Source organism: Psittacula echo (genome assembly GCF_963264785.1).
Source record: "Psittacula echo genome assembly, chromosome: 7".
NCBI lineage: Eukaryota > Metazoa > Chordata > Aves > Psittaciformes > Psittacidae > Psittacula > Psittacula echo.
Window position 1 is genome coordinate 22,514,102 of NC_137740.1, and position 27,761 is coordinate 22,541,862.

At 42.6% G+C, this 27,761-nt stretch overlaps 1 protein-coding gene across 1 annotated transcript in view; it reads right to left on the minus strand.

Annotated features, from left to right (window-relative positions):
- Nucleotides 1–1,470: 1,470 nt before the first annotated feature.
- XPR1 (xenotropic and polytropic retrovirus receptor 1) overlaps nucleotides 1,471–27,761 on the minus strand; it is a 108,656-nt gene continuing 82,365 nt past the window's right edge. The window contains exons 6-15 of the mRNA XM_080623185.1: nucleotides 27,384–27,467; nucleotides 27,037–27,118; nucleotides 23,310–23,497; nucleotides 22,897–23,076; nucleotides 18,859–19,024; nucleotides 16,971–17,162; nucleotides 4,375–4,541; nucleotides 3,954–4,093; nucleotides 2,957–3,178; nucleotides 1,471–1,713 (exon numbers count right to left, since the gene is read on the minus strand). Of these exons, the coding sequence (XP_080479311.1) occupies nucleotides 1,653–1,713; nucleotides 2,957–3,178; nucleotides 3,954–4,093; nucleotides 4,375–4,541; nucleotides 16,971–17,162; nucleotides 18,859–19,024; nucleotides 22,897–23,076; nucleotides 23,310–23,497; nucleotides 27,037–27,118; nucleotides 27,384–27,467 (1,482 nt within the window). The 3' untranslated portion in view covers nucleotides 1,471–1,652. The remainder of the gene's footprint in view (nucleotides 1,714–2,956; nucleotides 3,179–3,953; nucleotides 4,094–4,374; nucleotides 4,542–16,970; nucleotides 17,163–18,858; nucleotides 19,025–22,896; nucleotides 23,077–23,309; nucleotides 23,498–27,036; nucleotides 27,119–27,383; nucleotides 27,468–27,761) is intronic.

The following is a 27,761-nucleotide window of genomic DNA, read 5'->3' on the forward strand; positions in this document are numbered from 1 at the left end:
CCAGACAGACATCAGTATGAGGATTCTACTTCAAGAGTTTCACCCCTGCCTTGCAGTTCTAGCTGTGAGCCGGGCTGAGGGGAGGGCAGCAGTCCTGGGGACCTCAGGCATGTCAACCCAACCCAGCTCCAGGCTCCACCACCAGTACTGCTGCAAGAGGGCAGGGAGTGCACATTGTGCCAGGGGAAGGACAGTGGAGCTCTAGTGAGACAAGGCATGGGGCACAAGCCACAGGGCAGCACCCAATGGAGGCTTTTTGCCAAACCAGAAGCCATGAGGAGAGCTGTTTTCAGTTTCACCTTCCCCATTCAGGTGGGCACAACACAGTCCTTCCCACGCTCCGCAGCAGATCTCTTAACACGCCAGCACTCCTGGAACCCCAGCCTGCTAAGCTCCCCCAGCCCACCATCACCTCCTTGCCTTGTCCCACTTCGCTGCACTGGGCTGCAAGAGAACACCGGAAGAGCCCTCTGCTCAGTATGGGATGCCCCCATGCCATTTAAGGACTATTAAGGCTTTGAAAAATGCTTTCTGATCTGGAGAATGAAGTTCTGAAGCCTTTGTTGACCTAGCTTTTTTGCACTGCTGGTAGGACCCAACTCTCCTTTCAAAAGGGCCTTAGCATCATCTGCACTACTTTCACGCAGCTGCATGGGAAGTTGGCGTTGAACCAGCACAAGACATGCCCAGAAGCAGTAGCAGCAACTAAAAAAATCAGAAACTTTGGTTTAAAATAAAATTGAAAAGAAAGAAAGAAAGAAAGAAAGAAAGAAAGAAAGAAAGAAAGAAAGAAAGAAAGAAAGAAAGAAAGAAAGAAAGAAAGAAAGAAAGAAAGAAAGAAAGAAAGAAAGAAAGAAAGAAAGAAAGAAAGAAAGAAAGAAAGAAAGAAAGAAAAGGTAAAACATAAAAGGTGAAAGTTGTCTCACAAGAGGGGTATTTGCAGGGCATAACTCCACAGCCCTGGAGATTTACATCTATATTCCCAGCTTTGTTTTCCCATTACAACCTTCATTGCACAGGACTCAGAATCATTCTCATATGGTTGTTAAGTTTCATAAATAATGTGAAAGCTATATGCAACAGATACATCATATTCCCAAAAAATTATAAGAAAAGTTACATCAAATTAAAAAGTAGCTTCATGAATGAAGATACTGCTCTAAGTGCACTTTCCCTGCAAGTGCAGCCAGTGCCTCAGCGCTGGATATGAAGGAAAAAAACCAAAACAAAATCAGATTTAAAAACTTAAGTCCGGTTTCAACCAGTCAAAACCGGGCCAAGCAGAAACCGAGCATGCTCTCGGCACTGTCCCATGAGGGAGTCCCTATGATGCTTCGTTATCCAGATAGGTTTGTATGTCCTTGTTGAGACTGTAAACAATCCTTCTTTCCTGAACTGTCCTCTTTATTGGCAAAACAAAGTAAAATGTTTTATTTTTTTTTAAAATAGAACATTAAAATTAACCCAGAAGAAAAGAAATGTAACACAGTGAGCTTGTTGGAGTCCATAGGATCTGGTTTGGAAGAACTCAGAAAACATGTTCAGTGTTTTCTCTTGTTTTCAGTTGGAACTGTACCAGAGATTGGGTTACTTGGGGAAGAGGTGAACAGAATGAGAAAACAAAGAATGCGGAATAAGAGACCGTGGCCATCTCATGTGTTCACTTCATTCGCTAGGTCCTCTATCAATACCTTAGTGTCAGAAGCCTTGGATCTGGGGAAATAAAAGAAAAACAAAACATTTACTGCAGAGAAGTAATATCCATTACTACATACAGACAGTAAAACCAGAGTGCATTTGGGGAGAGATAAGGGGGGTGTTGTAGTCTTTCTTACACGGAGAGGGAATAAGCAGACTATCGGAACTGTTTCACACTCCCACTCTCCCTGAGAATAGCAGAGCCTTATAAATATGCCTCATCCATCCCTCAGCATCCTCCTCCCGCGGCACTGCTGACACCACCCCGCCGGCCACCTTGTGCGCACAGACAATGCCCTCTGCTGGGCTGCACCCACAGGCGGCCGGGTCCGCTGCGGCACTGCACCCACCCCTCTGCACAGAATGCCACAAACACTGTCACAGGAGGCCCACATCCCCCCTGCATAAAGTTCTTCAGTCTCTGACGGTTGGTACTGGTCACATCCACGTATTCTGAGCCAACACGGATGTAAGACAAGGATGGCCCAAGGGCTGTGACTCAGGCCAGGGCACTCTCCGTGACAGCCATGGCCTCGTTTTCCTCCCATCCACCCCTCCCATGCAGTGATGCAACAGGTGGATGTGCTCCAGGGATTGCACAACACTCCTGACAAGCCCTGCTTCAGCACCCCGGGGAGCCCAAGCTTGCCCCCTGGCCAAAGGGCAGGCCTCTGCAGCTATGCTGCTGGGACAGAAGTAATACTTGGATACTGAAGCATCCTCTGATGCTCGGAGCATAGGCACTGCAGTGAAAGTATGCAGTCAACAGGTTCAGGAGCTGCGGTGCAAGGTGGGGAAAATTTAGGGTGCAAGAATGATGAGTGGAAAGCAAAAAAAAGTGCATGGGTTCAGGTTTGAGAGAGGAAGGAGTCTGAGATCTCACATATGAAACCTTAATGATAACTGAAATCCTGGGATGGTCTGAAGCATGGCAATGGCCAGTTGAAGAGAACCTCTCTTCTAGGTTTGCATTTATAAATGTCTCTGGTGACGGCTACAGGCTATTTTTGCAGAAGGAAAGTCTTGTAAAGGGAGCTCCCTTTTCCAGTGGTTTATCAGAACTCCAAGATGATGCAAAGGATGGTTCAACCCCCAGTCACAGGCACACTTGTCTACTAATTGGACCTGTCCTCCCTTTGAATGACTATTTTGGCTGAGATCTTCACATGATTACTCAGCCCATAAATGGCCCCCACACATTCAGAGCAGCTGCAATGCATGATTTGGTTTGTTGCACTGGAGGAGAGGCAAAACATACTGTGAAGCAAGACGAGGTCTGCGCAAGGACACGCTCTGGCTGCGCTTCCACTGTTTGTTCTTGCGGCGATTTCGTACACCATCTTCCTGGTCCATCATCTGATCCAAGAGTGTCAGGTCATCAGCGTTGAGTGGTGCCACGGAGATGTCCCTCACGGCACGGAACTCACCACAGTTGTTCAGGTGCTCGTTCTCCAGACGGAAGAAGTTCCACACAAACCGCCTGGATTGAGAAAAAGAGAAAATTACCAATTTGTTTCCATTTTTACATTGCCCTTGTTTGGTGAAGCACCTAGATACCACTGACTCTTCTCACTGATCAAAGTGCTGCTGGGAACATGCTGGGAGTACAGCGAAACAGCAGCACCTGCTACAACATCTTGCCAGCTCTCGAGAGCAACACCTCTGACAGGCTCACTCATTGTCCTAATGATGACAGCCCTTGTCTGGACAGCATGGAGGCACCAGGCATTACAAGCTAAAGCAACCTCCACCAACTAGGTAAATGAGATTCAGCTTCAAGTCTTCTTGCTCCTGTCAGGAAGCTTTGGGGGCAGGTTTTGAACTATTGTACATGTAAGGAGCCCTGGAACCTTGCAGGATCCAGACCGATGACGCAGAATTCAAATTTATGTTTGGAAAAGATGCAGAGATTTTAAAATTGTGACCTTGAGAATCAAGTGAAATTTCCACCAGGTCATTTTAAGGAGAAATTCAGTAAAAAACCCCAACCAAAACAACCAAAAAACCCAAACCCCTCAGGATTAGGTCTAAGTTTAGAACAAACTGCAAATGCAGTTAAGAAGGACCCACCCCATATTGCAACAGAGCCCTCCAGTTTTCTTCACTCTTTGGGATTAAACATTCCTGTTAGACCTAGTCTTCCATTTCAAGGACCAGTACCTTCCACATCCAAGGCATTTCCCATTAAGCTGATCTTATTATACAAATAACACAAATGGAAAAGATAAATGAACTGTTCAGTCAGGCAGCCTTACCGGAATACCTCAAGTGGGGCAAATACAGTAGAAATGATATCCCCAGCGTATGGAAAGATTTGCATGGAAGTGAGGGATATCTGGATGGTCCATGCAAAACGCAGGATCACGTCTTCTACAATGGCACAATAGTAGTATGCCTGAAGAACAAGACAGACAAACAGGACAGCTCATTGTACATGCTCTGCATACAAGACAGACCTCTTCAGGCCTTTGGGAAGATACAGAACTCGCTGGTCAAGCGCTAGAAAAGTTTACAGTATGAAACAATTTCTCTGAAACAAAAGAACTCTACTGCTAGAAAGCCCCAGCTCATAGCATTCAGAAACATCAGTGGCTAACTGCAACATGCTCTAAACTCAGTTAAGTTTTGTTAAAATATTAAAGCCTTTCCCAATGTAAAAGCAGGCAGTATACGCACTTTCTGTGGGTAGACAATTCCTTCTCGAAGAAAGGTATTTTCACCAGCATTTTTGTCAAAGAGACCCCAGTCCATCTTCAAGTCCCAAATTAGGGTATAGCAAGAGCTGATGAAATAGAAGATAATCCACAGGTAGAAGAACACTTGGGTGTCACTGTGGTTTTTAGCTGGAAAAGAGAAGAACAGTATAATTCTGTACAACTTAAAGCAGGTTGCTTCTTAAAACAGCTACAAATTGGCTGATTTGATTAGTGGAAATAACACCCTTTTTATTCAAGTTCCGGGAAAATCAGGCTAGCTAGCCTGAATCAAACCAAGAGCCTTACCAGAACCAGCCTGATATTGTCACTTACATTTTACTTTCATCTAATTCAACATTTTGCACTGGGGATTGAAATTTGCCCTAATATCTTCGTTTTCTTTAAACTAGTGGTAGACTTGCCATTCTGACTCTGAACAGCAGGTGGAAGCTCAGGGCCGTATTTCACAAAGGACAGGCTTGTACAAAGGAAAAAGCAATGAGGCAGTGCTCAGTTAGGGGGGTTTCATAAGAAAATATTTTGGTTTGCATAAACAACTGCGAATTAGTGCCCTACGAGCCTGAAAAATGATGGGCAGCCCAGGAATTTCCACTAGCCATTTCAGAGATTGTGGTGGCAGGGGAAAATAAGCAAGAAGGTGGCAATGTATTGACATACATGCATAAATCCTGAAGAAATCTCTGTATGGAGTTTCATATAGAACTCCTCTTTGTGAAACACAGGTCTATGGGCCCAACGTCTGCTCACCTGTGGATATGTTTTCACAACTAAGTTGTTTCCTGTTCCCCCCTGAAAAGGCTACACTGCTCAACTCCGCTAAATTTCCCTGCATCAGTTGGCTGGGTAAAAACAAACAGATCAGATAATTCTGTTTGCTTTTAATTAGCAAAGCTGGGTCAAAGTTTATAAAATTAAACCACATTATAATGCTTTGCAAGGCTGAGACACTTTGCATCTCGCTGCTATCAGGAGTCTTTTTTCCTTTCTATGCAGCTACTGCAATTGCTCATTCACTGATTCTTTCTAACAAAGCAAATAACGCTTCCAGTACAAAAAAAGCTGTAACATGTTCAGTCCAAACCTGATGCCACATTAATTGACAGCAGTGTTATCCATATATGTGGCTTTATAGTGACACAATCCCCGAAGCTCATCACAAAGGGAGCAACAAGGCAATTTGCCCTCTTCTTCCCTTTTTGTTTCTGACAATTACAATAAAAATGTAATGCAGCAATCCAATAAAATTAATGGAGGTGAAAATGAAAGCCATTGTGTAAAGAGTACACTCCTCCCATTATGCCTTTCAGGCTTTCTGGACATAATGTGCAGGATATAGGTCAAATACACATGCTCATTCTCCTATCAAAACACACCCCCTAAAGCAAACCTATTAAAGCCACTTATGCAACAAAGCCTGTCTGCACTGAAGCTTCACATCACAGAGGAAAATGACACAGGATCTGCTGCAGCTCTCAGGCTTGACTATCTTCCCTGCTTTTGTGCAGGGTCAGAATCCTCTGAGCAGTACCTCAAATACCCTCGTGGCTTGGCTTTACCCAATGACAGGTCTAGCATCACATCATCCACCACTGCTGCTGCAGAGCCATGACGTCACCTGGGAGCAGGCACGCAAGTCCTGCAGAATATGGGCTCTGATGCCCAGATACCTTAATGCTGCTGCTTTGAAACCACCTCTCCCATCCATTTTTAAAGTGCAGCTGCCTACAGAAAAGCAGGAGAGAGGTGAGGTTTCGGAGCTCAGCAATCAGGGCTGTATGGCAAGATTTCACTCTCCCCCATCAGCCCCTCCAAAGCCTCCACTACATTATTTCAGGAAAAGGCAGATGCTGACATTCAGTGACTCAGAGACACTAAGCCTATTCTTTCCAACATTATTTCTAGCTCACAAGATCTCCATGTTTAGTTCTCACTACCAGATTGTAAATAACAATTCAGAGACTATTAATGGGTTAAGTGCTTTAATAACTCCCCTGTGAAGCTTCATGTTTCCTATCAGAAACTTAGGCTTGAAGACATAGATCATGCTGTCTGGTTTGAGGGTTTTTTTCCTAATTCAAGCAAACCAAGTCTTGCTTAACATCATCATGAAGCAGACATGCAGAAGGCAGCACAGACAGTACCATCCACTGCCATGCCTTTGGCCGTATTCCTGGCATGAGCCATGCCCTGAAGGCACTTGGCTGAAGAACAGTAAATTGGTGTTACTGGGCACTCTTCTGGAGTTCTCTGGTCACAGAGAGGTCAGTCTGGCCCTGACTATCATCTATGTAAGAGGCTATCAAAATTGTATCCTAAGTTAGCAATTACATAGGCAGGTGATTTCAAAGTGTCCTGGGTTCAGCAGTAGCAGTCATTTTTCTCCTTCTTAGTAGCTGGTGCAGTGCTGTGTTTTTGACTTTCAGACTGCGAACAATGCTGATAGCACCAATGCTTTTAGTTATTGCTAGGTAATGCTCCAACCAAGGACTTTCTCAGTCTCATGCTCTGCCAGGGAGGAGTGGAAGCTGGGAGGAAGCAGAGACAGGACACCTGACCCAAACTAGCAAAAGAGGTATTCCATACCACAGCATGTCATGCCTAGTATATAAACTGGGGGCAGTTACCCTGGCAGGGCTAGATCGCTGCTTGGGTCGGGCTGGGTATCGGCTGGCAGATGGTGAGCAGTTGTATTCTCTTCCCTTGTTATTTCCCTTATCATTATTATTATTGGTGGTAGCAGTAGTGGTTTGTGTTATACCTTAGTTACTGGACTGCTCTTATCTCAACCCGTGGGAGTTACATTCTTTTGATTCTCCTCCCCATCCCTCTGGGAGCAGGGGCAGGAAGAAGTGGGGGGGTGAGTGAGTGGCTGTGTGGTTCTGAGTTGCCAGCTGGACTTAAACCACAACACAAAGGTTCATGTTACTTCAACCTAAATTGCCTAAAGGTTATTGTGTGCAATTATGGAAAGGAGGAGTACGGGGATGAAAAACCCCCAAGTAAGAAACCTTGTGACATTAACCTCATCAAACTCAGAAGGACATGGTTGCTTCTAGTTAGGTTATCCTGGTGTCAACTCCCTTTCCCTGCCCCTTTGCAGCAGTCTTTTCAGTGGCACCTGGGGTCATGCTGCTTGCCCCCTGTTCCTGCTCGATTTCTCACCATCTCTGCAATTCATTCATCTCCTGAAAAAAAAAAATCATTAAAAATCCAAATCACTCCCTGGTAAAATGCTCTAATCAGAACTAGTCCATTGTCTTCAGCCTTGGCCTTTGAGTCCCTTCCTTTAATCACTTATCCTCCTGTTCCTCCTGCCTGCAATTCTGTTTGATACCTTCCTTCCTTCTGTCCTCATTGGTATTCAACTGGTGTACAGAAATATGTTACTGCTCTAGGCAAGCAATTATATCTCAGTCTCCACTGGCTGGTTCTAGTAGCACTCTTCACTGCTGCTCAAGGGGCTAGAAAATCAAGGCATTCATATTCTGTCCAGAGGCTTCATCTACTCCTGGCCTCCCAGTTTTTCAGAAGCAATTCATAGCTGTGCATATGTTTGATAATGCCAGGGTCTATTTAAGCAGTAATTGTTTCATCCTGCGTTTAATGATGTGCCAGAAACCACCAAGAATCATTAGCGAGTTTTAGTCTCAGGATGAGGGAAGCACTCTGGACACATGGTAGATCTCAACCTCTCCAAGAGGGGAAAACCCCCAACTCTTCAACATCCCAGGGACTGCAGCAATCCTTCAGCAGCATAACAGCCAGTCCACCCAGCAAGAGGTGCATGAAGGACCTTTCTATTCAATGCTCCAAAGGGCACTGCCACCTAGCAACTTCCTAAGCTAGAGTTACTCAAAACAGCACATCCAGGATGCAACACCACCAGCACAAAACCTCTGTATGTAACGCTGCAGGTGCGGCTTCACCCTCCCTGCTGACGGGCAGATTTCAGTACATGTTCACATTACCATGTCTGCAATAATGTGGCATCAGGTGTTCAGCAGCATCAGAGGCTATTCAAGCTCAGAGTGCCCTGCCACCTTCACTTGCTTGCTGCAAAGTTGATGGGAGGCAGCATACCACAGGAACCATTTGCAACCTTCACCACAGAATTTCCATTAGCATTCTCAGTTTACAATATTAAAGGCAATTCCACTAGACACACTGCACAAATATACCTACAAATTGCTCCAGAAGGTCAACTAGATAAATAATGGAAGACTTCCACCTCTGAACTGAAGCTGTGAATGGCCACAGTGCCAGAAAACAGCCAGAGGCACTTGCAGCAGCTGAATTTACTGCCTGCAAAACTTGCTGATAGACAATATCTTGGACCCCAAAACCAGCCCCAGGGGACACAGTATCTGACTAGTGTTCTAAGAGAATACTACTCCACAGAAATTATAGCCCCTTCTAAACACATGCAAGAGAAAGGTTGCTTTCCATCAAAGGCAGACAGCAAATACTATCCTGAATGCAGTTAATATTGACTTTTCTTCCAAATAATACTATCTGTTTACCCTGCTGAATTATTCTGTGGAATGTAAACACTATATAGTATTCAACACAGAAAAAAAATCAATGCCATGTATTATTGAAGATCTGGACAAGAGCACAATGGCCCTTGATAAGCAGTCCTGGTGCGTGGTTTCTGCTGCTGCTGAAAGCTATGATAAAAGCTGTAAGAAGCATGAGGTTATCAGGAAACACAGTCAGGTAAGCCCTGCTACATCAGACAAAACAGATCCAGCCAGAGCAGTTCTGCCTCCAGCATCAATTAAAAACCTCTTGGTCAACACACACCAAATTCAGTCTCCCTTGGTGACCAGCCTTTCAATCACAGATTTAAACAGAACCAAAAGAAGAATACATATATTTACAGTAGGCTAGCCAAGCACAGACACTAGAGTACTGAGCATATACTTTCTGTCACTCAATTAGCCTGGAGATGACATCTGCCCGTTAACTCCATCCCAGCACACAACGGGAGGGGGCTGACAGGCAGAAGTGACTTATCTATATAAGAACTGTCATCAGAATGACACCCCAAAGCATTTGTCTAACACCTTACTGAAGTGCAGTATTACCACTCCCTCAGTAATTACACATCTTAATGAGGGAATAGCAGCAGCATTGCCTTTCTGCTCAGCCAGCATATACCACTATTTAATACTGATCAATGGCAGAGCCATGACATGACAGTGGACCTGATGCAGCAAAAAGGCAAATAACCTGGAGGAGCACATGGAGGACTTGCCATCGTGTGCTGATGGATTTTGTCAAATACCAACCATTTTGTATGAACAACCTTCCCATTAGATTCTGCAAACCTCTGCTTTAGCCTCCAGGCACAATTTAAAGTGACGTATCAAGATACAGCACAGTGAAGAACTGTCAGGAGGCAAAATCTCGTTTCTTCTTCTAGTTAGATTCTACATTTGTGGAGCAGGGAAAACCTCAAATCATGTTTTGACTAAAAATACTCTGTAGGTTTGCACTGGGCTTGTAGGATGATATAACTGTGTCTAATTTCAAGACATCACAGCAATCTAATTGCTTGTATCTCACAAACAAAAGAATGTGATTTAATTGCAAACAGAAGGAAGAGTATCAGTCATGACAGATTTGATATGATTCTTCTGGTGGCTTCTCTAGCATTTAAGTGTTCTTTAGGGGATGTTCAATTGCTACCTTGAGAAAGATGGAGTTTCCAACCTAAGCACTTGCCAGCAGTCTCACTAATAAGAATATCTGGATTCACAATCAGAAATAAACAGCATGGTAACCAGGGCCTTCTTTAGACAATCTAGGGACTGGGACACAGCGTCATCTGCTACCTCTACAGCGCTTGAGATCCAAAAGCAGATTCCTTCAAACTATAACAGCAATGAAAAAAAGATCAAAATCAAAAATACAGATGTCAGATGATCACCATCTAGATTTCTGCAGCACCAGAGAACTCCAGACCTGCACACATTTGACAGGGAAATTGCTTCTGATGCAGTCACTTGCTTTTCTTAAAATACGCCTTAAAAAAAAAAAAAAAAAAAAAAAAAGGTCAGGCTTCCCCCTCTTAAGTGCCACCCTTTTTACTTAACACCTTACTCATTAGAGTTCCTGCCATCTTTAACACAAAAGTATATTAAACGATACAAACAGTACCATTAGTCCACTTTCCAAATCCCAGCTATTAAAATCCATTTCTCAGCTGCAATCTTGAGAAGCAAACGCATGAATCACGCAGCAGCACGGTGCTGAGGTTGCCTCTCCCCCACAGCGCGGCTGCCGTCACCAGGAATGTCCCGCTTGACATTTGCAGAACTACAAAGCACGGGAAGATTTCCCGGTGGGATTTCATACCTCATTTGTGCTGACGTTCAGGGTGTGGTGTCAGTTCCCGAAACTTAACACCTCTTCCCAGGCTCCCCGCCAAGCACAGGCTGCTGTCTCCTCTCGCCTTCCCCACTCACGGCAGGCTGCCAGCAATGAAGCTTCTGCCAGGACCTCCGCCACGGTGGTCCTGCCGCAGCCCTGCTCAGATGCTCCTCACCCTTCCTGGCTCCACTCTGAAGCACCATCGCTGGGATGGGTGTCTAAGCAATTAGAGGAGCTAACAAGCTGGCATGGAGAAAAACAGGGATTGCTCAAGATGCTGCAGAGACCCATGTCAAAGCTGGGAGGAGGTCAGAGGCCAGGATGGAAATGTTTGCCCATGGCAATGCCTCCAAGTCTTCACTAAATAACACTGCTACTGCTGCTCCGATGGAAAGGATCAGAAAGACTGGCTAATGAACACAACTCATTACTGAAGGCCTCCTGGGCACGGAATGACAGGGTTTCAGACAAAAATTCATCCTAGCTCACAGCAATGTGACAGACATTGCACGGTTTGGCTCCAAATTGCCATCCTGATAGAATTGCCAGTATGATGTGCTAAGGCAAGCTGTGCAAAAGCTGCAAGTATTAAGAAAAAAGCCAGTTAATCCCATTACAAAGTTTGTTTTACTTCAAGAGGTCAATCTGAGCACTCTTATAAGGCTCTTCTGACACCTAAATCAAATTATTTGCTTGCCACAGTGCTGACAGCTCTTCCAGCACCAAGAAAGAGGTGGAGAGATGGAAGACCTTGTACCAACACACAAGGGATAAGCTACTGAACAGGATCTCACAAATGCTACTGGCTTCATTCTTTTGTGAATGTTGCTTGGGTTTTGTTTTGCTTTTAAATTTTGTACTTAAAAATAAAAGCCTACTTGAATTCTGTATGTCCAGCTGTTTTACCTTGCCCCACATCCCATTCCCTAGAAATGAAATTCTCAGTTGAAGTATATAAGCTGTTGCAATGATGTCCGATTTGTGTAAAAGTCATTTTACATAGTCCCAGTTCTCACATCAACTTGTTCTCCTCTCCTGCTGTAACCATTTAGGATCACAGTTCATTATTATTCCACTTACTAACAAATTCACTCCACAGGGGTTGCACCCTGCAGTTGCTAATATGGTAGCAACAAGGGCTCAGTGACACAACCCACTACCCAGTACTTCAGACGGCAGAGCTAAGGTACAATCAGCTACCCTCCTGCAGCAACCAGAGCAAGTTTGATGTCACCATCATCCTTTCTCCACCCCCCTTCCTGCTGTGCATCACCATCCTTCATCTGAAAGTCATGCCCCTCCTCAGGGAGCTGCAGCAGGACAGACCGCAGGAGAACCAGTGGTTTGCTCCACCACGAAGTTGGCTACGTGAGCCGGTATCACCACTGGTAACAACTGAAGCCATTATGATTAATGAGGAATGGGCAGCAGTTACCAGACCTGGGAATCTTCCACTGTATTTTCAAGCAGCAGCACATTCCCCCATTCATCTTCATCTGGTCAGACCTGGTTGAACCTCCCTGTTAGTGAGGGATGGTCCAGCACCTTCCTGCAAAAGCCCATTAATTGAAGGATGGCTCTTGTCTTAAGCAGTTGACATCTCTATTCCGTGGCAAAGCAAGGAGTTTCACAGTTTCCTCTTACACTGGCTTTAAACAAAACAAATTACGCACCATTTCATCAGAGAAGCCTGCTTCTGAAGCAATGATGAGAACACAGAAGCACTACTCTTTAGAGACAGCCCTATCTAGTTAAGCTTCTGTATTTTTAATTACTATCTATTTCCCGGGCTGTTTAATGAGAAAGTGCATGGCAGTTACATTATCTTAGACCAACCTAAGGCTCTCCACAGCACTTCCAAGCTGATGACAGCCAGTGTTCAGCAGTCTTACATGGAGTAACTGGAAAGGGTATGGGAAGTGATATGGAAGAACGGATGCTTACTCAAGTTTCCAGGCCATGTGGATTGAAACTTTGGTATAATTCAGAGGATAATAAATAGCTGGACACTACCCAGACCACAAGTACTTCACTGAATAAGGTGTGTAAATGAAGCTGACAATAAAAACTTAAAAAGATAAACTCCCATGAAGTCAATCTGAATCTAGTACTTGTGCTTAAGTTCAGTAATGCATTACTGAAAAATCCAAGGTAAACACACAAATGCTCATGCTGAAACAGCAAATCCCACAAAACCTGGAAATGGTGGAAGAGTCCAAAGCATTCAAGCTCAGTTCTTCCAGCATAGAAAACAAATCTGTATTCTATCTGAGCCAGATATTTCTGATGACACCATGTGAGCAAAAGGCAACAAGGTAAGAGAAAATTGACAGACAACAGCAAAACCAAGATTTGTCTCATTTTATAAAGAATAAAGTTGTAGCATAAATCATGCATAAAGCTTAAAACATGATAGTCACTCTTAGAGAAGTACAACACAACTACAGTTACACTCTTTCTCATAAGGGCTGAACACCTAAATATAATAATCCTTTCCTACAAAGCCTGAACCAGGTCTGAATGAGGAATGAAACCAAGGCTGGCTATTCCAGGTATGTCAGTGTACGACCATAAATGCAAACACACTTTATACAGGAGGGGATCCCTGTGGAATGATAGGATAAGCTGGTCTGAAGTGGAAGCAGTTATACTGGTGCATTTGTCACAGAAAGCACATCTGCTTTTGGCAGAGTGAAAACACTGCAAAAAGTTGTGCGTCAAAATAGCACTGCACTTGGGGTAAATATTCTGCTGCAGACTCAGGCATAATTGTTTCCCCAGCACCAGGTAGGTTTCCATATGGATTAAATAAGGCAATGTAATATTCAGTTGGCTAACTCTGGGGACAGCTATTCAGCACTGCCAGAGAAGTTAAAGCCAGCATTGAATTCCTTAGTGCAAAGCAAGGCTACGAAAGAGCCAAGTCAAAGGCTTCTGCTTGGCCGTGCTGCGAGCGGAAAGGGACCGGCAGCATCCACCCCAGTTGCTAGGTAGCTTAGAGTTACAGATATGCCTCATTTGCCTGTGCAAACACACCCCGCAGGACTATATTTACAGAACACGGCCTTTGCTTCTCATTCCTTTGAGCGTTATAAAAATACTGAGAATTCTTCCTTTGGGAGCTCAGCAACAGTTGCCCTTGGGTTGCTGCTGTCATCCCTGAAACGTGGTGCTTCTGAGCTGTGCTGAAGTGGGCAGCTTGAGTTGACACTTGTCCATGCTACTGCTGCCTGCTCTGGTCTTCTTTTATGGGGTAGCTATGCTCACTTCAGCTTCACTAATTCAAATGATATCTGAGTATAGAGATGACAGCTTGGAGTTAACTCTGTAAAACTAGTCTAGTCCCAGCACAATAACATTGCTGTTTGGGAGTGAAAACCTAACAGAATTTACCTTGATGTCTTATCAGTCTAACATCCCAACTGCAATTAGCAGAGAAAACTGCATTCTGCATTTAAATAAAGGAAGAAAAGGAAAGAAATGGCGTCTCTGAAGGAAGAAAGAATCAGAATTGTGCACTGCCTGAGCACTATGAATTATTAAACAGTGATATTTTGGTGAAACAGAGATACTCATCAAGAGCCCAGAGCACACTGTGTTACTGGGAGGGGGGGAAACTTCACTACAGGAGGCTTGGAGAAGGGAGCATCACATATGGCTAGAACCACCATACATCATGTAACATAATAAGGTGACATTTGTACATTTGTTTAGTTCAGGTTGTTTTCCAGCAAGCATATGAAAACACAGCACAAGAACACTGTAAGTGCACTGTATGAGAATTAGCTGGCTTTCAATGCCGACAAACCCTCCTACCCACATAATTCATTTTCACACAGCTGGCAGATGCAAGCTAAAACTTACAGACCAGCTGTAAGTTTTTCAGTGTTCAAAGCAAGGGAGGAGGACAAGCCTTTTCAGAGGGCTGAGATGTCCCCAGGACTCCTAAGTGGAAAACAGGCACTGGTGTGCATTACCTGACCTCCCAAGAAAAGCCTACCAATTACCCTCTTGTCCTGGCAGCCAAAGCTGTCATTCCAGGGGTATAAGTCATAGGTTTGCAAACACAGGCACTAACGACGGTTGAATTAAAACTTTTGCTACCCCAGCCAATTAACAGTTTCATTGCTTACTGTAATTTAGAGCAGGTTTAAGGAGCAAGGATCTTTACCAAATGACATTTGTTTTGGGAAGTGCTTGGTTTCTAGATAGCAAGCAGCTAGCCCCCAACAGATGTTCTGTAGGTAAGGATTGGTGTTTGTCTCTGCTATCCTTAGGCAGACATAGAGAAGGTGTGGGCGAGCACTGCATCTATTTTCAAAAGTAACATCATAACAACTTGATGATAGACCATCTGATTCCAAGTTCAAAAAGAACTGGGGATCTATGTAAAGCACATAGATTAAATTGGATTCTTAACTGGTACAGAGTATTACAAAGTGCATTTATGGAAGGATGGGAATAGGCCTACAGGGCTGAAAGGACACAGCAAGGTCTTTAGGCAGCTGTCTGAAAAGGGACTACAAGCCCAGGCACGGTAACATTGACAAAATGTGTGCTAATGTGTAATTTTCAAAGGGCCACAAAGCTTCCGATTTATTCTTTTTCGTATGATACCAACAACTACGTGCTATTGACTTCCACTAACAAAACTGAACAGGCAAAAGCTGGGAGTCACGAAGAACTCTCAGCAACAGGAGCAAGCCCTGTGCCTACCTCATAAACACCTCATTGCAACCCACTCCCTGCCAGACTTGAAGAGCAGACAGCAGTTATGTATGACAGCAACGAGAACAAGGATCAGTGATGCTGGCAGGAAGCAAACCTCACAGGAAGCAGAAAGAGGTCAGACTCCTCAACAGGACATTTTGACAGATGCTGGCTTTCCTCTTGGTTCCAAACATACCCTAACCTTCCCACAGAAGGCTCTGCCAGAGTGTCCACCCCCGGCAAGGAGAAGCATTAGTCAGCCTCCCCAAAGCAGGCACTGTATATAAAAGCATATAAGCAGTGACTATAGCCAGGCAATCTGTATTTGTCTCATCTTGGGGTCTGGCGGTGGTGACTAACTGGACTGCAGGGCTAGAAATGAAGAGCTGCGGAATGTCACTGAGCAAACAAGTTAAAATGGGAACAAACTCCAGGGGCACAGCAGCGGGGAGGAGATGCACAGAGGAGCTAGGCACTGCATCCACAACTGATGCCCCCACACCAGGTTTGCGTGTACCTCCAGACAGAGTGCCCAACTTCCAGCTTTCAGCCAGCTTGCACCAATGCACTTCTCTGCCATTAAAATACAAGGCTTGACAAACATCATCAGGCCCAGCTAGGTCAAACCAGCCATTTCTTGGCCACAGGAAGGTTTCTAATAACCCTGCCACCCATCAAAAAAACAGCATGCCTTGAACACTTTTCCCTGCTCTGCCACAATCATAGTTCAGGATAAGTAATTGGTCATGAGCGTGTGCAGCTGCTAATTTCTGGAGATACAGAAGGCATATATTTTCAAATAAAAGAACACAGCTTTTAGGACTTCAGAACAATGAAATGCAGGGTGACTGCCTTAAGTGCACAAACTAAAAGCTTTTTCCTTCAGAACAAGAGTAGAATCGAGTAATTGTCGTTTCCAAGGAGATGGGGAACTTCAGGGATCAGAGCTCAATCTGCAGTTAAATGGATTGGAAACAACTCCCTAACAGCTGCAGAACAAAGCATGAATAGAAACACACCGGAAAATCCAGAGAAAGCAATTCACGGCACTGTGTATATTTCTCCACATCCAGGAAGGATGGACCAGCTTTATTTACATGATGCAGGTTAGCTATTCATGAATACTGAGGGAGAAGTCTTTCCTATGTTCTTTCTTTCCGTATTCATCTCCTATTCAGCCTCCCTTGACAGCAAAAACTGACACGTATTTCCATTTTCTCCTTTTGAAAGAGAAACCTCAAAATTCTCTCAACACTCCAGAAATGCAGTTCTAAGTGGACCAGGTATGTGAAAAATACCTAAAGAAGATCTTAAATTACTCTTTGCAAGCTAGGCAGGCCTTTGCCTTTCCACTGAAATGTTTCACAGGTGCCAAAAGTTCATGCTTCAATGGCATGTCAAATTCTGAGCTTCTCTCATGTAAACCACAAACCCCATGACTTGCAAAGGATTTTCCAAAATAACCAATACCTTTGTGAGTGCTGTAGAGGGCTGCAAATGTCACCACAAAGAAGGTGGTGGAATATTTTCCAGCATTAACCAGATGAAAGGCCCGTTTGTTATCACGGTAACGGCGCAGGCACTGGATGAATCGCAACCAAGCAGGGATGCACTGGACAACCGCTCTCACTCCGTAGGAGTAGCTGTAACAAATTTGATTATCTGCAAGAAAAAAGTTTTAGGGACAAAGAGTTAATAAATTTAAGAACTCCTATTGTCTTCCCTTCTGTAAGAATATTATCACTTGATATGAGAGCAACTCCCCATCAATGTCTCATATTTAGGCACACACACATCCAGAACAGTGAGAAGCTCCTCATCACCAGGAAGTATCCTAAAGCTCTTTATTCCATCTCGGAGGTATTCACGTGACATGACATCAATAAATACATTTAGACAGATCATCATCTAACTCCTTCACTGCTGCCAGTGTAACTAACATGCAACAAGATCAGAAATAATCTATTTTTAAATTTATTTTGTGCTGTTGGCAGTACTGTTAATAAACAATTAAGAATGGAATTATAAAAGGCCTTCGACACTGAATTTTTGTGCATAAATGGGAGAGCATTTCCAAACTCTGTGGGACAGCTCAAAAAGCCTACTTTGTCTAAGATGTCCTTGACCCATTTTTCTTTTATATTGTAATAGGACAAAACATGTTTCAGTATGTGGTTTTGCTACCCCTTTCTTTTTTTATTTTTTAAGCCCTGGTTTCAACAACTGAGGTGAGAGACAACTATGCCAATATGACTATGCCAGTATTATACCTCTGATGTTTGAAAGCCTTTTATTGAGGAAATGACCAGGAAAACCCCAGCTTTGCCTGGAACCCCCCCAAGCATGCCATATTCTCTTTCTGTCTTGCTCAGCACATCTAAAACAAACATTCCACTAACAAACATATTTTTCTTATTCAGAATAATGAAGACAAGTTACTAGCTGATATTTATCCCAAAGCACTGTGCTATCATTCTACTATTGCTATTGGAAAAGGACAAGTTGATATCCACTCAGTTGCTCTATTTATTTATTCTTAATAAACAAATATTTAGTTACTTGCAACACTGTCTTAAAGGAAGATACAGATCAGGCAGATTTGAACAACAAGGTGAACACTGATGCTTATTGAAGCATACTGCAAATTCTTTCAGCAAGTGTCAAAACCATCAGACAACACAATTCGCCAGCAGTCACTGCTTAAAATGAAAAGACAACAGCCTGATCCAGGAGGAGACAGGTACTATTTTGCCACCGGGAAGGCCAAAGTCAAAATTCATGTGCCAACTCTGTGGTTCTTCTGGCTAGAAAGAAGAGACAGAGCACACACAACCCTGGCATCACAGCATCAACTCTAATTGAATAAGGGGTGACACTAACAAGGAAGTTTCTCCATCCTCTCTTGCTTTAGGGTACTTTGATGGAGCCTGTAAGAAGCAGGCTACAGCATAGAAAATTGTGGTTAACAAGCGCACGCAACTCATGTTGATGCTGAGCAACAGGAACAGGCTAAAAGCAAATACATGGTTAAACTACTATGAAAGAAAACAGCAATGCCAGGAAAATGAATTTCTCTTTCCAATCAAGAAGTGCTACATCTAAATTCTCTGATGACTATACATGTCAGGCCATATGACTGGATTAGGAAATGAACACTGATGTGAAATTCAATTTCTCTGGATGGAATTAAGAAAGGGGAGAATCTCTCCAATACTGTGTTTACAAGAAACATGAATTATTTTAGTTCCCTATGTCTTTGGTAGCCCTCTTCAAAAAAACAGATAATTATGAAGCTGCCTTGCCAGTTTTTTTCAGATCATTTCGACTGCGCTTGTATGGGTCATCAGCATTACTCTACCTGTATTTGCCAGAAGTCCAGCATTATCCTCCCACTGAACCTCAAAGCTGTAGAAGCAGATCATGTATTCCAGATCCATGAGTATTACGACCAGGCTGTTGAGCTGATCAGCCAGCCAGAAATCTGCGAAGCCTACCTTGTGGAAGGGAGCAGTGAATACTCGAAACTGTCAGGAAGAAAAAGGAATAATTCATAACAGTGTCAAATACATCTAAATGCAACGGCAGGACATCATGGCATTGAACAAATATGGGAAATCACAGAAAGGCTTGAAGATTTATTGCTGACCTTTTGCTCCTACTGACACAAAAAAGATAGCTGTCTCCTCACTTTTAGTACAAGTAACATTCCTGCATTCCTCTCTGCATGCAACCATTCATGTCCCCTCGCTTTTTTTGGTGTCTGTTGTTGTTTTGGGCTTGGTTTTTTGGGGGGTGTTTGTTTTTTCCCTCCCCACTGGCAGAAGAGCCTAGCCTCCTCCAACCAAGCTCTTTCCCAGAAACTTCCAATCTCCGTTTCTCCTGTTGCTCCTCATTTTGATCAATACTTTCCTTCAGGCATTTATGTAATGTCTATTAACATCTTCCACACTTACCTTCTCCCCCACCCTTAATATTTCAGTTATAGACCCTCAGCATGGCCATTACACTCTGATCATGGTTCGGTTTACTTAACACATTAGTTGTTCTTTGGTGTTAGAAGTTGAAAAAGCAAAGATTGTTACTGCTAAATCTGCCCATGTCTCTAGCAGGGAAAGAGTTAAAAAAAGTGCAGAGGAAATCCTATTGCCTGTCAATTAGGCTCCCCCTCAATCTCAGTCCACTTTCCCTCTAAGCCTTAACAGCAGTTTTGCTACTTTCAAACCAGACAGTTTTCATGGTCCATTACCTTTGATTACAACTCTCTCTACCCAGTTAGTTATAGTTACTAACGGCCAATTTCTCAAAGAGACAGCACCTGCACCATCCGGTAGTTCAGAGATTTATGAATCTTTAAATTAATGAAAGCACAGGCTAACACTCATCTTTTATATTGCTCTCCTTATTAACCTAAAGGGTACACAGTTACAGAAACCTTACAGGGAATGGACTGACACATTCCTATTGGCTTTTAATGCCAATTTAAGGCTCTGGTCCTAAATTTCAAAGCCAAATAGGGGATTAAGACTTAGTGGCATAAAGCAGATATGGATCTTGACCCAGAAAGCACTGTGCTGAAGGACAGAACCTATTACAAAGGCTCAAAACAGGGCCAGCCACTAGGGAGGTCTGTCCTCAAAGCAGTCCAGCTGCAGAACAGCTTCTGCAGAGGTCAGAGAAGCCATGCCAGCCTTCCTTTTTAAAAGGTCCTTCCTCCATTTTACCAACATTCTCTGATATTATCTTTACCTGTTTCATCTGACCTTTTTTATTATAAACAAAGACTGACTAAAACAAATTAAATGAGAAAACAAAGAAGAAAATAATAAAATCAATGTTGTTATTTAATTAATTTACAGAGAGACACTCAGGCAATGCCAGATGACAACATAAAATTTGAGAGTAGAAGCTTTCCACCTAAACGCTACAGCAGACGAGGAATCAGCAGATAAGTCCATGACCTAGATAAGGCACTGGCAGCTCAGTGAACTATCTTTAAGAACCTGAGCTGCCATCTGAACCCTTCTAACCCTGCACGTCAGGCTCTGTGGTTTCTGGCTGCTGCCACATGCTGCCCAGGCACAGCTAGAGTTGCAGCCCAGCTACCAGAGGGTGCTGGCAGCGGAGGGCACTGTCTGCTGGCAGGTACCACAGGCAACTCCTCAGTCCTCAGCTGAGAAGTATCTGCAACATCTGCAAGAATAAAGTCATCGAAAAGCTGGAGTTGAACCTTAGTTTCTAGTAATCGGTTGCAATTATATATCAACAGTTCCACAGTCACAGCAGACTTCCTGGTGCTGTGGTTTTAGTAAGTGCTGAGACAGTAGATATTTGAGCTGAAGCTAAACACTTCCTAGATTTTCACCTCTCTCAGACAGGCTCCCTTCAGTCGTTTTGCCATTTTGGTTCCCTGCAGAGAATGTGGGCATACAGATGCTGTATCATCCCCTGTACTTGGATCGGATTCCTCCTGATGAGCTGCTCCCCTCAACCTACACAAGCGCACTCATGGGCTTCTCATCTGGCAGCAAAGAAACACTCACTTAAGTACGCAGGCGAGAAAGAAGAGCTGGTGTGGGAATGAAACTTTTTTTTTCAGAGGAAGATCAATTCAGATATAACTTACAGTCCCTTAGGGATTATCAAGAGATCTCACTCATAAGTACCAACAAGCAGCTGTTGATGATCACAGGTGGATGCAGTAAGCCCCCCAGATTCATCAGGAAATGCTACAACACACTAAAATATGCTCCTGGTTTGGTTCTAGGAAAATTGAAGGTGCCAGTAATGCTCTGCTACACTTGCTAAGTTGTATTTTGTTATGGCTGGAAATTAAACATATTAAGGATGTGAAGAAAAATGCTCACCAAAATTTGTGTGAACAGCACAGCTCTACGAATTGCACTATTTAAACCTCCTTTCACCCAGATAGCTGCTGGCAACTGCACAGAGCAATAAAATACACCCAGCCAGCCAATTACACACAATAAAAATTAGAAAAGCCTAACAGCTACTCTTTATGTGGTTTGTCTGGCCTTTTTCTTCCCCTTCCACATAACACACAGTCAGAAGTACTGTGTCATTTTCCACCATTAAGGTGATCTTGCATTTTGATGAAGCATTTTTCCCCAGGAGACCTTGGGATGAATTGGCCTCTGCACACTCAAAGATGTGCCTCTATCACAGACTGCAGCATAGTCTAGAGATAGGTGGGCTAGAGCAGGTACTGGAAACTGCCTAAGAGGTCTGTGAGGACTGAAAATCTTATCCTGTTAAGATATTAAGGTAAATTAGCACAGATATTGCTCACATGGTTAAAGCACTTCCAGTGCTTCCCCTAGCACCAAGAGACAGCAGTAAGACTAATGAGGCTTGGGACTAAAGGTACATCTATGAGAGATGGCTGAATGCTGGAAGGCAAAAAAGAAAAACTGAAATAGTAGTAAGCTAGTAAATAAAATAACAGAGGTAAGCACACAGAGGTTAAGTAGCTGTGTGTACACCTGCACGCGCATGCTTGAAGCATGATTCTATGTTTCATCATTGTCATGTTCCAGATAAAGTTAATTGTTTTAAGTGGCATTAAAATGATTCTACAGATAACATCAGCCTGCCAAACCCTCTTACACCTAATGCTCTCTGAGCAGTTGCACCAAGAATAAGGTATCGAGGGAATCAACTTGATTAAAGCCAATTTAAAAGGGCATAGAGAGTGGGCTTGAATGTGTGAATCAGCCATTTGGGAAGAAACTGATGATCCATGCAAGTTTGAAAACTGTTCTTTTGTTGCTCCCACCTATAAATAGAACACTGAAGTAGTACACACATTTACATTCAATTTACCAGATTTATCTTACCTGGAAAATGAGAGCTGGGTCTAAAATAAATAGTTTAAGACCACAAATAGATTTGGTGAAAAAAGCCCACCCATGAACATAATTTTATAAGCAGTAACCTTTGCAAATGTTCCCACTCGTCAGTGAACCCTCTCAATGTTGCCACTCACTCAGTTTGGGCTGAGAAGCATCCATGCAACCTTGCCTTACAGCACTGTAACCCTAATCAAACTGCTTCACTACATTTAGGAACAAAAAAATAAATACATCAGAGTGTTTCCATATGTGCAAAAGTATGCGTACAGCTGTATACAGGAAGATTAGCTAGTAGTTACCTGCAATACAAAGATAATGATAGACTGGTACAAGCAGAAGTTGCTTCTGTAAAACCATGCTCAACAGTGATGTGCAGTCAATACCTTACCAGGTCTGCTCTATGAACACACAGTGGTATAAGCATCCTTCTTTCCTGAAGATTAGTAACATTTATATATACTGAACTGCTACTGCTCAGCTATAGCATTTTTTATAATTTATTTATTTATTTCAGGTTTGAGACTTACCAATAGTTTGAGCAGCCAAAAACGGGACTTGTAATATAAGGTTTTGGTAGGGTTGATGAGAAAAAGCAACATGAAGCCATATAAGATGAGTGGATTCACCTGCATAGGAATGTAGGTGAATTTACCATATATACATGCCAGCAGGCTCAGGCACCACAAAACACCCAGGAAACCAGCAATCTACAGAAAGATAGAAAAAAAGCACATAGATACTTTATGAAAATATAGCTTTGAAATCCTCAATGAATTCTCATTATAAGAAAAGGGAGAGCAGTGCTCAATCCTGTAATCTAATCAGACTTCAGCAACTTCCTCTTCTAATTGTATTAGAACTCCTTGCCAGGAAATGATGCGGAATTTATCCTCCTGATATGCCACACAGCTCAACCACTCCTGCAATCTATTCTGTTTACCTCAAAGAGATGTTGATGGGACAAGTTGCTGCGGGGATTGAGTTCAAAGATGAGGACGTGATTCACTCCAGCCTGTCTCCAGCCATATGTGTTGATACCCAGGAGAAAGAGGAATTCTATCAGGAGAAAGCCACCTCGATAGATTCTCACCAGTGGCCACACATTTGGTCCATCTATAAAAGCCACACCTGGAAAAGAAAAAATTGGAAAGACCTTAGCAATAGCACAAGTCATGTCACAACACAAAGCTGTGCTCTACTGCTTTATGCTCGTTCTGAGATGCTCAGCTGTACCCTGTGAAAACAAGGTGCACTTACAGGCACCTGCATATTCCAGCAAGTAGAGGAGTTTTTACCCAGCCTGTCAGAGCATTTAGGAGTATTCTGGGGAAAATTCACTCTCCAGCTGGTGTAGTCAGGTCATTAGCAGCATCGTAAGTCCCCTGTGTCATACTACCAGCATGTGGGACATCACTAGCATAAATCGTGACTATAAGCACTTCAATGTTCTGGTTTAATGAAGATGAAATCCCAACAGACAGATACACAAATACTTCAGCTCCCCACAAAACCAAGAAGCACCATTTACAGCATTTAAAACAATGCTAAACTGTGCCTAATCATTGAACTCAATACAACTGTAATGTAATACATATTCATAACTAGCAATATAATATCCAGCCACACCCAAACAGAAAAACCAACACATGCAATACTGGAAAGCCTGTCGCTTCCTTTGTTCAGTCTTCAGGGGTTTGGAAACAAATTCTCTTAATTTCAAACAATGAGCAGCCTTATACAGCAGGAGGTTGCTCCAGCATAAGCCTCTTCGCAAAATGCTGTCACCTGGTTGCCCAATACAGGTTTCATGAGAAAAGCACAAATAAAATATGGAAATATGGTTACTTGAATCCTCTGTTTCATTGAGTGTTTCTCACCCATGTGCTTTTTAAGATGAGGAAAAAAAAAAAAAAAAAATGGAAAAAAAAAAGGATACAGTTTTACAGAATTGATGCTGAGAACTTATTTGCACAAACTTTCCTGTCTAAATTACAACCCTGAGTTTTTCATATTTTTGTTTGTTTTTCTCAAACATATCCATAAGAAGTTTCATGTGTTCAGCATCTGTACTTCATACTACATAGAAGTATGGAGGAAAATTGTGCAAGGAACAATGACTCAAGAACTGCTACTTTAAATGTATAACTTGGAGACTATTGGATTCAGGGAAAAGAGAGTCAAATTTTGGACAGAAATGACAGACACCCTTGAAGAAGCTGAAAGAAATGAGTCTTAAATATGGAACTCCAAAAGCAGCATTTCAAATTTTGATCTGAAAGCCAAAGGAGGTGCTTCCAAACAAGACAAGGCATCCCCAAAAATATTGAATAAGACAGGACCAGACAGAATAGGACAGATATCCTGTGTGCTGTTCAAGACAGAACACTTAGACAAAGGTTTATCCTGAGGCAAACACGGTTCATGACAGTACAGCATATGACTTCCATATCTAATGCCCGCTAATCTTATTTCTAGGCTCAGGACCATAATTGCAGGTTGAACAGCAGCTGGTTCTGGAGAAAAAACAGATACTGAACATTATAAGCAGATCAGATACTAACACAAAGAAGTTAAGGGTATTTCTGTATATTCTCTCTTCTGATACTAAAACCTTATCTAGTTTAGCTTCCACAATGTAATGGCTAGATTTGATGCCCTTTTCATGAGTCCTGACTGAATCATTTTCTTCACTATTGCTGAGCAGTTTGACTGAAGACCCCCAAAGACCAACTTGCAGTTAACTGTCCAGCAAAGGTGTATGTGGTCTCAAACTGGTGCGACCCAGTCCAGGGCTCCTCCACACTACAGTCCTAAGGCAGAGAGATTTTCCATACATATCCACTTAAATAAAATATAAGCGAAGTCACCTGCTAGAGTCACAGCAGGTATGTGACACCTGATCAACTCATTCCTTCAGCAAATGCAAGCTCTGAACAAGATGTTCAGAGAGGAAGATGTCCCTGGTTACAAGACCAGTGGCATAGCAGCCTAATTCTCAAACAAGAGACAGGGCACTTCTGCAGCAAGAGTCTTTGAGATTTTGCATGAAGTCTTACAGGCTTCTGGTTAATAAAACATATGCCCATTTCCATGAACTTTCAATTACATACTGGCTTGGCACCTAGGAAAGCTAATACAGAAACAGTGATGCCTCAAAATTCATGCTCTTTAGGAGGACACTTCCCTGGGATCCAACTGTAACATTCGCAGCCTCTAACAGACCCCAAAGTATTATGAATTCATCTGTAAAATGTTGCTGTTCTAGTTGTAAAATCAGGTAATAAAGAAGTGGTTTTCCAGTAGAAGTTCTATGCTGTTTCACAGATTGTACACATACAATACTTAAATCCCATTGCAGTCAATCAAATCATAATTTTCAAATACAGCAGAGAGGTTAGCAGACTCATATCCAAATAAAATAAAAAAACCCAACCAAAACCCACAAACCACTTTGCAGTTAGAATACAGGTTTTGCCCAATATCTGAAGTAATGTACAGATATCATATCATGTCTCCTGATAACAAACAAACCTATTATTCACAGTTAAGTTAGTAACATCTGCTTTGGAGGTATAATCATTTTTATGAATTCCTCCTCACAACTGTGTCACTTAGTGAGGGATAACGCAAACACAACTGGCTTCAACCATATTTGCAACTCACACAGAGATCAAACACATAAGCAACAGAAAAAAAGATATGATGAATATAGAGCAGCTTCTACACATTAAACAGACCCTTCACACAGACAGGTCAAGCTTCTGCTTCTACCGTTGGAAGACCAAATGGGAAGCACTGCAAACAGTTTCTCAAACAGAGACATTTTATCCCAAGAGATGACTGAATTCAATTACAGAAACATCTGATTAAAAATTTCTTTTAAGTCAAAACCACAGACATGGGCTTTCCCTAATGCAAGAGCTCGCACGTTGATTTGTTAAGCCTTTTCCTTTTTACTGTTTAAGCAAGTTACAACACTACTGAAATCACACACACAATCAGTAAAGCTGCTTGGGATTAAACACTGTGTTTGGATCTACAGTCCCAACATGGCTTTTACTCTAATCAGAGTTCAAACTCAGAAGGCACAAAGCATAATAAAACCAATGTCTGATATACATAATAATTCATTGTAGCTGTTAAACAATCTTGCCAAAATCTGCCACCAAGAAAAATTAAATTAATTCCATTAATAGGCACCATGCATTGAAATCCCTGAAATTTCTACATGAAAATGTCCCAAGTGGCATGGTGCTTACATGGCTCTATTTCTGGTCTCACTCTCTGTAGGGAGTTAGTATCATGAAAAACTTAAGTTCTAGGAGTACCTGTCTCAAGGTGAGTGAGGTCTGTGTGTTCACAGAGCCATAACAGAAATCTGTCTTTGTAGGTGGATGTTCCACCTTCAGAACATCATTCTAAGAATAGCGAGGAAACCAGAAGAACAAACCATAATATATTCAAAGTCCAAAATCCGCATATACAACATGAAAAAACACAATCTATTACTGAGCAGAACTAATACTTTACAACAGTGTGATCTGACTTAGACTGATTCAATCCAGAACATCCTGACCAACCCAGTTCAGATCCAGACCCCCATTAAGTGATGAGAACATATTCAAACCAAGGTATGGCAGGCAGCAAGTCCAGTCAAGGATACCCACCTGAAAGTATGACAGTGACATTCAGTGCAATGAACAACCCACAGAACAATCCAACCCTGAATGTAGTCCAGGCTGGTACAGGCTGTGAACAAAGCAATGGTGGAATTAAAGTGAAATAAACAGGTTATCAGCAAAGTCAGATTAATCTGCGGAATAAATTTAAAATTAGGAAAAGTAAGCTATTTCCAAATCTTCCAAACTAAAGCAGATTATGTGACAATATCCCTCTCACAATTTGCAGAGCATGCTCACATCAATTATTTGCACTACTTTGTTCAGACATTGAATCTAATTTGGCACCTTAACAAGTTGGAGAAGCATCTTTGCTGCATAGCTTGATCTCTCACCTGAGCTGCTCCTAAGGGTGGAACACGCAAACGTTTCATAGCCTTCTGTCTGTCTCCATCTTCTAACTCATTGGTCACCACTTCCTAAGGAGATGAACATATACATCACAGAAGTTCATTCTAATGATAACCACATGGCACTGCATTAAAACCAAAAATAACAGTTGGTTTCCAAGTTACATATGAGCCCTGGCCCAATACTCTCCTAGCACACATTAACAAAGATAGAAGCTCACCATGCTGCATCAAGTTACACAACACAAGCTAACACTGCACTGGCTTTTCAGAGTGAAAAGCTACCAGCTGAAGAGAAATACCCAAATTACGTAAGCAGTGCCAGAAACCAGTGGCATTTCAAAATCAATTAACAGCTGTCTT